The sequence below is a fragment of the Alosa alosa genome, chromosome 9 (assembly GCF_017589495.1).
Source record: "Alosa alosa isolate M-15738 ecotype Scorff River chromosome 9, AALO_Geno_1.1, whole genome shotgun sequence".
NCBI classification, from domain to species: domain Eukaryota; kingdom Metazoa; phylum Chordata; class Actinopteri; order Clupeiformes; family Clupeidae; genus Alosa; species Alosa alosa.
The window spans coordinates 10,309,597-10,319,596 of record NC_063197.1 but is presented as its reverse complement, the minus strand read 5'-3'; the positions used below and the strand labels follow the sequence as shown (position 1 = coordinate 10,319,596).

Sequence of the window (10,000 nt, the reverse complement as noted above, 5' to 3'; positions counted from 1 at the left end):
AAATGCAGAGAAGACAAGAGATGAGGGCACATTAGGACCCTTATCCGTAGCTTTCCAAAGACTCATTTGAATTGGTGATCTGCGCAATAAGCAGCCTCTTGATGTGGCCTCACCGGGTCACTTACCTCAGGACCCTGATCATTTCAAGAATCTAAATTCATTAAGACAGTCCTATTTTGTAAACATGTTTTCCTTTCCCCTTTTTCCCTCTTCTACATCCCCATTAGACAATAGCAACCCACTGCTCTGCATTGCTAATGTATGATTCATCCTTTTTAATCAGATGGAAGAGACAGATGAGCCTATATCCATTCAGTGAGGGCCTGGTCGATGCTTGCCTGGTAGCAGGTCTACTGTACAATGTCGTGGGACTCAATGGTGCCACTGGAGGGTTGTGGGTTTGAAAAGGCGGCGTGCATTTGTATGCAGAACGAGGCGCATTATCGATTCCCTCCGTCCCGACTTCACGCTGCCGCCGGTGTAAACACGGGGCCGTTCCTTGCCAGGATGCCTTCGCCAATGCATCGCGACCAACTACAAAGTCTGAAAGGATGAACACCAGTGCACACGCGGTCTATTTATGCCACGGAAGGATCTAGAGGTCAAGTATGATACATAGCATGCCATCTGCTTATCAGCTTTGACCAGATACAGGTCCCCCCTTTTTATAATGTGAGGCAGAATGAAGGTCAGTGAGCGCCTGGTACCTGCTCATACGAGGCGCTCTTCTTTCTTGATCTCTCCTCGGCTGATACGCCATCCATCTGATAAGCGCATCGAGAAGCATGGCTAAATATGATTATCCCAACACGGGCCATTGCCCTGCCTCACAGGGCATGCTGGGAAATAGGAGCGGAGACAGGACTCGGCACAAGGAGGCAGCGAGGCGCTCCCGTCAGAGCCATAAATAACCCATCGAAAAAAAAAAAAAAATATATATATTATATATTTAATATATATATATATATATATATATATATATATTAAATAAATAAATAAATATACAATGCACACAACAGCACCTCATGGAATGCATATGGGAGCCTGAACAAAGATCCATAATCTTCCCCACGTAAACAAAAGGAGGGGTTTGAGCGTCACAATACGGTTACTGTAGGGGAGGGTGGGGGGGGGGTGAAAGTGGGGGAGTCTGATAACGTAACGGTCACAGTTCTGCTGAGAAATGCAGTTTCATAGGCAGTGTTATTGTCACTGTGTTTACCCTTTAGTACCAATTCCACATCCTTCATCGAGCCTGTCTTTCCAGAACTACTTTGAGAGGGGTAGAGAGAGGGAGGAAAAAAATGAAAGCCAATCATTCTGCCATCCATTCAGGGACTTTGCCTGGGGTGATTTAAAATGCCTGAGCACCTTCAGTAGGGACGCATAGTCCCTGCAGAGCAAAGATACCGTAATGAGAAAAACCTTCACAAACACAAACGCACCTCAGCAAAGCGGCCGGTTAGAGTTCCCATTCTAAAATGTTTGGTAAAAGCTTGGAACATTTCACTGATGACAAACAACACACAAATCCTGATAATTTGTCAGCGGCAAGCGTTTGGCTTTTTTCAGTTAAACTCCAACAGTTATGCTCTAGCGATAGATGGCCTTCAAATAAAGATTTTGTGGGAGAAGAGGTTTTTTGATGAATACACAAATAAACACATCTTCAGTAAACCATGAATAGTGGGAGGGATGTGTGTTCTTCAGCACAATTTTCACATCACAAGTGCTCCCCAGGGGATAGAAAAGCCAATATTTAAGTCTTTTTTCAATGTTGCTGCATAATTAAAAATCTCCCAGCTTGTGTGCTGTAATCAGTGTTGCATTGCAAAGCTGTCCAATAGGACAGCGAGTACTGTCTGTCACACAATGTCTAAGCACAGCAATAAGACCGGGCTTCCTGATTTCCGTCCTACTGTGTCCATTAGATTAGCTGCAATTATTAGACAACAATATCCGTGATATTTGCATATGGAGAAGGCAATTAAAAATAGCATGACTAACACCTACCACTCTCCATCTGTCATTCGCAGGTCACAAAACACTATGAGGCGGATGGCAAAGGAGAAATCAAAGACAGCCATACTACAAACTTGGAGCTTAACAAGACTACAGACTACACCTGCGCCCACGTTTCCAACCTGGGCTCACAGAGAATTTCCTTTTCACTTTGAAGCCACCATTGGTGTGAAAGAGGAGGTATTTGCAATAATAATCAGCATTCTAGTGAGGTGGACGCGTGGCATATGCTCAACCATATGTCTGGACCCGAGCACAGCCTTTTAATATGCACGGAGCATGGCCCACATGCAACCGCAGACTGCTCCAGTCAGTGTGCCATCCGCACCGACACAGACACACGCCAGCACAAATAAACCAGCCCACCGCCTTTCATGTGTTTTCATATCGTTTCATTTCGGAGAACAGATTTCTTCGCCTTTTTTCTTTGCTTGCTTTGTTCTGTTATTATCTTTTTTGTCGGGCAGGAGAGATTCACCTAGCAAACAAGACTGTTACACAGCATACAGAGTCTATGTTGAAGCTAACCATTTGTGTCCATGGACTACAGATCCTGACTATTTCCATATATGTGTATGTATATTAGCAGAGCCACTGCAGGAGGTCCATGGTGAGTTACTACACAGGGGTTATAAAAACAAAGTCATGAAAATGTGAGATGAGTGAAACTGGAAGTAGAACTGATGAGATTTTCAGGATAGCGTTATTAAATATGCCATGTGATGTAAGGAAAGCCATTAGACGTTGCCTAATTTCAAACAGATGTAATCAAAAAAGAATTAACTTAAGAAGTCTGGAAGCAAGCAGAGGAGCGAGGAGGAAGAAAAGTGCTGATGAGCCCTTTAACATCTTTTATTATTTACTGTTTACCAGCAACTGGCTGCGGCTGGAATGCTGGTGAGTTAAACATGTGTTCTGACATTCCTTCCCCTCGTGAGTTGGCTCTGCTACAGCACAAAGGCACAGCACAGCCACTAATCTATGCCGAGGCCCGCACAGCCAGCGCTGGAGGCTTCATTCGGCTGCAACGCTTCCACTCGCTTACGCCTTTGCGGACCATTTCTCAATGCAAATTTCTTATCCAAAAACACAACAGTCCCTAATGACCCCTGATGTTTTTAGGCATGGTGGCCGATGAAATTGAGCTGTTTGTATGACTGTGGGAGAAGCCACTACACAACCAGTGCCTCACCAATATGAGCTTTGAATTTCTTAACATTCTGGTGAATTAATGGAAGTTTTGAGGGTGCTCAAACGTCCGTAGGCTGTGTCAAATTCCGTTCTAATGGATGGCTACAGTTGGCCTAATGAACAGGCCATGTGATGGAAAATATGCTGGCGGTAAAGCTTTATTAGAACTGAAGGACTTCTGCTGTCACTTGAGACGTGACCCAGAACTGAGGGGATAACTCCGACACACCTCACACCTCAGCCCTCTTAATGGGCACGCTCTTTCAGAGCAGCAAGTTTCGGAGGAGCACATATCAAAGAGATCCACCTATCAAAGAGCCTGGTGTGCTGAGGCTACTTTTTCAGGACGATGTCAGGGCTGGGTTCACACCAAATGGATTTATGTTTTTGTTATGTGATGTCAACAAACATCTCCATCTTCTTATGAAAGAGCAGCACTGCCAAAGACGAACAGACAGTGACACAGAGGACAAAGAGGAAGAAAGAATGAAAAAGGAGAAGATGAATGCAAGGAAGAGAGAATGAAAGCAGGAGAAGGAAAGAAAGAGCAGAATGAAGAAAAAAAGAAAAGGAAAGAGCAGGGGAACGAAACAGCAGAAAGAATAGAGTGAAAAATAAAGGAAACTGGAAAAGAAAGGAGCTAAATAAAGAAAGAATGTTAAACTAATCTACAGACTCCTTTGGAGGCCCCATAAGGTGAGAGGGCACATGGGATTGAACTGGTGAATAAGCATGCAGCCTATTGTCTGCCTGCCCCATCGATTACATACAGGCAACAATAAGGCAATAATTGGGCGCACAGTATGAAGTGTGAAAAGGCTGTTGTGCCACAGTTGAATGACAATGACTCACTTTGCCTCTGCAGGCAGGAAACCAACAAATACCCCTACTGTATATAACAGCCCTCTGCTGACTCTGCTCAGAAGGCAATGCGGGAATGCATAGCACACTGAACATTAATTTACAATAGGACGTGTCTTTAAACGGCTTTAATATGGCCATATGTGCTTAAAGAAAGAGTGAGCGAGGAAATCCATTTCCTGTGCTGAATGATAGCAGAAAGCCTACAGGTCACACATGCCCTTCAGTCTTGCCGTTTTGTTACCTACGTTGTGCTGCTGTGATTAAATGACTTGGCAAGATTTATTTCATGAATGTGTTATTTCATATTGTGTTCATCACATGTCATATTGTGTTAATCACAAGGCATAAGCTCCTGTTTACGTATAGGTTCTAAACCTGCACACATGACCCTCTAGTGTCAGCCAAAGCGCAACATTACAGTACTTAAACATTATTAGGAATTGTCTCCATTGGGAGTTAATCACAGCAGAATGAATATGCTGGAGATGAACTGCTCTCTCTCCCCGGCATGCACAGGTATGGAAGGCATTACAGGTATTCAGTTCACTCTCCGTATGAAACAGCATTGGCAATGTGGCCTTATGGGAACTAGAGGAGGGTAGGTAGGTAGGGAAGGGACATTCCCTTGTGTGGAATTCTCAGCGTTTCACTGCTAGATGTATTACATACATACATTCAGAAGCAAACACACACACACACATTTACATTTAGAATCATACATACATATACAGTGTACAGTAAGTACTGTGACATTTTCATCCCGAGACATGTGGTCTGGATGAGGCTCAGAGAGAACATAATTTTAAGCAGAAGCGTTTTGTGTTTTGATCAGCTTTTGATTTTGCTACCCTTGATCTGTGTACTTCTTCTCGGCTGATACATCTGACACAGATAGAGAAGGAAGCCAGCCAAAGGAGAACCACATAATTCGACTAATTATAATTAACGATTATAATTAAAATGTATTTGTTTTCTGTCTTGCCAAAGCCATGCCCATAAAGCTCTTCTTTTCCCTTCACATCCCTAAATGTTCCCTATTTGTTGACATTAATTACACACATGTACTGAATGTGCTCTCCATCTCTCTCTCTCTCTCTCTCTCTCTCTCTCTCACACTCTCTCACACACACACACACACACACACACACACACACACACACACACACACACACACACACACCTCAATCCAGCAGAGAGATGTCAGGAGATAATTCAGCATCTTTTCATTCATTTACATACTTAATAAAATGTTGGGGGAACCTGTTGCCAGATATGTAAAGCAATTTCCTTTGCCAAGCCAGCCATCTAGGACAGCGCAAAATTAACTATAAATACCACTTTGGAAGTTGGAATAAAAACAAGAACAGTGGGACCCTCAGTTAGTTTATCGCAGTGATTGATACTGCCTCTATTGCACTGGGGCATGAAATTGTCATTTGTGCTCTGAGCGTCACATCAAATGAAAAGTTAAAGGCTACCTGGCGTCGGGCGCCGATTCTCTGCGGCGCCATGAAAGAAAAAAAACAAAAAAACATGCTAATTATTCCCCATTCTGGAGGGGTCGGGGTCGGGGTGGGGTGGGGGGAGGCAACAGAGCCCAGATCTGGAGTAAGAAAGCTGCGCAGGCCAGGACAATAAAAAAAAAAACACAATCAAACAGGAGTGCATTAAAGATGGCATCAGATCTGGGATTCACCGATGGTATCGTGGGCGTTCCATCAGAGGCTGTCATGCAATGTGCCGGGCTTGCATAGTTAGTGCGTGCACTAGAATATCCCTCCCTCCCCAGGCCCCACCCGATCTGTTCTGTCTGCGTGACGAGGAAGGGGCATTATTGCAAGCAATGTAACCGGCCTGTGAGATTACATTCTGCAGCTGGCTTCTTACAGTAAGACAACAGAGGATTGAAATAAAGAGAGAGTGAGAGAGAGAAAGAGTGACAGAAAGAGAGATAGATAGATAGATAGATAGATAGATAGATAGATAGATAGATAGAGAGAGAGGAAAAAATACAGAAAAGACGGGGGGTGGTCCTGGCTGGGGGGAGGGTGGGGAAGGGTCAGAAATCGTTTTAAAAGCTACACAACACAAAACAAACAAACAAACAAACCACAAAGGCGACATCAGCAGCAACAGCAGTTCCATAGGCAGTACGGGCTGGCTGAGGGCGGGTAAGGGGGGGGGGGAGGCAATGCACTGCACAGAACAATACCACAATAAACTGGCAAAATCATTTTCCTGCCCTTCATGCAGACTGCACGAAGCGGCACTGGGGCTGGGAAGCAGGAGGAGGAAGAGGAGGAAGAGGAGAAGCAGCCAGCACTTCCAGAGCACTGGACTCAGAGCCACTGATGAGAATGAGAATTACAGTAAAGTAAAGAGGACAGGAAGGGAGAAGAACGCCAGACCACCACAGTGCACTGCGAGGGAGGGAGGGAGGAGGACAGGGAGGGAGGAGGGAGGAGGGAGGACAGAGGGAGGGAGGGGGGGGAGCGAAGGGCGGAGGGATGGAGGGAGGGAGCCTTGCGAGTAGGGCGATGAGTGGGCTGGCAGCACAATAAAAAAAAAAGGAGGATAAAAAAGAAAGACGTGATTGAAGGAGAGACACAGAAAGCGGTACGCCTGCAGGCATCCCAGCCGAGAGGAAATGTGCCACGGCACGGGAGGAGGTGGACGTTACTGGACGTTAGTGAGCAAGTACACTACAGAGCCGCGGCCTCACTCAGGCGAGTCCAGCAGGGTACAGTATACTGACCTGGGCTTGACACAGCACCAGTGGTGGTGGGTTCAATAAGTGTGGTTGGTTCAATAATTGCTACAGGAAAAAAAGGGGAGAAGAGGGGAAAAAAGAGGACAGTCATGTATCATTAACATAATGGAGACACAAAAAGAAAAGAGAGAGAGAGAGAGAGAGAGAGAGAGAGAGAGAGAGAGAGAGAGAGAGATTGCATGCAGACAAGAGGATAGAGGGATGGAAGAAATACTTGTGATGTCAGCACTTTCTGTAGTCAACATGCTCATGGCAGTATTATTGTAATTCCTGGAGAACCCCATTAATCTTTCCCCAGACTGACGCCGCGTTCTGACTAAAGAGATTTCAATCACATCGCAGAGACTGATCTCTGACACCTGGGACCGAATCCTTGATCGTATATCAACTCAATGATCTGGAATAAGGCCCCCACTAAATTAACAAATTGAACTGAACCACATAAAGTCACTGTTTAATCATGACAAAGTAAGTTCAATTTCACCTTTCCAATTTTCTTAAAGGTTAAATGTCAAAGATGAAATAAAGTTGGCGCTATGGATTTTCGCTTTACAACAGCAGTTAAACGCTCCTCGTCCCTTTGCCCAATTTTAGACTGTGCCTGAGAAGATATTACAAAACCGGTCTACCGACGCACTGGACGAGAGACAGCTGAGCAAACTACAGAATGTTTGACTGTTTACAAGTGTCCCTGTGTGCTGGAGACAAACAGCTGATGCTCGGCACCACAGAGTTTTGACACAATGTATGCACTGCTCTAAAGCCATGCAAATAGGCAGGGACTGCAGCATCCCTCCCCTCACATCCATTCGATGGCTATTGCCTCCCTGCCAGTGGAACTGAACAACGACATCAACAACAACAGCGCCCTGTGACTTGATACGGCAGAAAACAGAACGGCTGAAGGATAATAGAACAGTGTTCTGGTCAGACGCACTCTTTTTCTGAGATTACATGGGCCAGGCTTTCAACCCCGCTTTCCCACTGACTAGGCTTTTTTTTTTGTCTGGAGGAGAACAGCTGTGAGCACTGTAGCCAGGATAAGGAGCATGATGCCTGTTTCAGTAGCTTTCAGAGGAAAGAGAGAGAGAGAGCGAAATAGAGAGAGAGAGAGAGAGAAACAGAGAGAGAGATGGAGAAAAAGAGGCAGAGAAAGAGGGCAAGAAAAAAATTTAGCCGATGAGGAGAGTGAAAAGTTCCATGGAGGGGGGAAAACGCTATAAAAGTGACACAACAAACCGAAGTCATATCAGACTTGGTATAGAGAGGCAGTGCATTATCTCCTGCCGTGCCACCCAGCAGGAGAGTAAGCCGCGGACACAATAGCTCATCTGCCTCGCCCCACTCCCTGGCCCTTCTCATTTCACCTGGCTATTCCAATCCTCTCTCACTACAAAACTTCGGGTCTCACTTCTCAATCTCCACACCTTATCTTCCCCTTCGCACTCACTCTGGATTATACTAGACAGATGCTGTTTCTTTGATGGGATGAAGGAATATCTGGTCACGAGAAGTGTAATCATTTGAAATAAAGAGAGCAATTAAACATTTCTCAAATGGCCCATTTCATCATATGAGAAGGATGATTAATAGGTCGAGTGGAACTTTCCCTCTCTTTTGAGGGAAAATGATGGTCTTACAGAGAGCATGCACACCAACTACTCTCCTTTACCTGATGGAAACAATGTGTCTGTCTGTTCACATGCAATCTCTCACTCTCTCTTACTCTCTCAATGAGGTTGTAAGCACACTCTTCCAATAAAACGCTGCATCTCATCACAGCACGTTGATGTGCTCACCGACTGAGCCTTGCCCTCCGCAGCAAGACAAAGCAGATTATGTGTTGCAGGATTTCATCTTATACCGTAATAACGTCTCATTTTTCTTCGCTGAATGACAAGGCGCAGAGAATTAACGACTTTCTGCCAACTGGGTGGAATACATTACCTCGGACCGAGAATGCTGTGTGGTCTTCTGTGTACACTTTCATGAGAAACCAAATGAAAGCATAGCCATGTTGTCCACAAACCACTTCAAAACATCCCTCTCTCTTCTCTCTAGCTATTCTTCTCTCCCTCTGCATTTCAGCTTTCACTTTCATCACGAGATATAGCATTTGACATTGGTGGAGGTCTGCAATCTCAGGACAACAAAAGTACTTACTTATAAAAACACTTATAAAAATAAGTAGTTTATATTGTAAGTGGAAAGGTGTCGTCCTTTTTTATATTTTCCTTTCCTAAGTCTATTTGCTGGACGATTTGTTTGGGCTGTTATCTTGTACACGATTTGTTATCAAACCGGAGCTTGTACCACAGATGTTTAGAGTCCCTGCACCTGCACACATAAATGGGAAGAACTGATGTTTCATTTTGGAGTACATCTCAACTCTGAGCACTAAGTAGAGTGCTGTTTAACTCATTACAAAGCTATTGTGGTGAGTCGTCCTTGAGTTGGAGCCTCTGGTCAGACGGCACAATGGAAAACAATGCTCTGGCACCGTCAGCAGCTCCAGCGGGTCCCCACACCAGCAGGAAACCGCTAGGCTCCACCATGCACACAATAACATGCGGCCAAGCAGGGAGGCTACACCACCGGTCTTGGTTACCGGGATAGTCGAACCAGATCTGGCCCAGATCTGGCACCACATCAAGAACAACTCCGCTTTGGAGTTGGCTACTATCTGTGTGTGGTTTTGGGGCCTTTTGATGGACAGGCAGGTAGACAGTTAGACAGTTAGACAGGTAAACAACAAACAGGTAGGCTTGTAGGTCTGCCAAACCTGGCAGCTGGTGTATTTCTGACAGTACTCCGCAGGGGGTTCTACTACTAAGTATACCCCAGCAAGTTCCCTAGTCTTAAAGGAAAGACAACACAACACCGAGCAGTTAGCACTAACAGTGGACTAGTGAACATGTCATGCAAGGAAGCATAAATGCATTAAGATTTTAGCTATGATATGGTACAGCATATATGACATAGCTACTTCTATGACATGATCTATGTTTAACAAGACAGATACAGACTTCAGCAATATCTAGAAGCATAGACACTGATGTGCTATAATTAGAATCAAACTTATTAGTATTCATTAATCTATGAATTATTAACCTTTGCTCTAAATACGCTACATATAATGAAGCCATAGAATTT

At 44.7% G+C, this 10,000-nt stretch overlaps 1 protein-coding gene across 2 annotated transcripts in view; it reads right to left on the bottom strand.

Annotated features, from left to right (window-relative positions):
• negr1 (neuronal growth regulator 1) overlaps positions 1-10,000 on the bottom strand; it is a 116,261-nt gene that overhangs the window by 25,148 nt on the left and 81,113 nt on the right. Inside the window, exon 7 of one of the 2 annotated variants that reach the window (XM_048252217.1) lies at positions 6,833-6,892. The exons of the other annotated variant lie outside the window; for it this stretch is intronic. Coding sequence (XP_048108174.1) covers positions 6,833-6,892 — 60 coding nt within the window. The remainder of the gene's footprint in view (positions 1-6,832; positions 6,893-10,000) is intronic. 2 annotated transcript variants of the gene reach the window in all.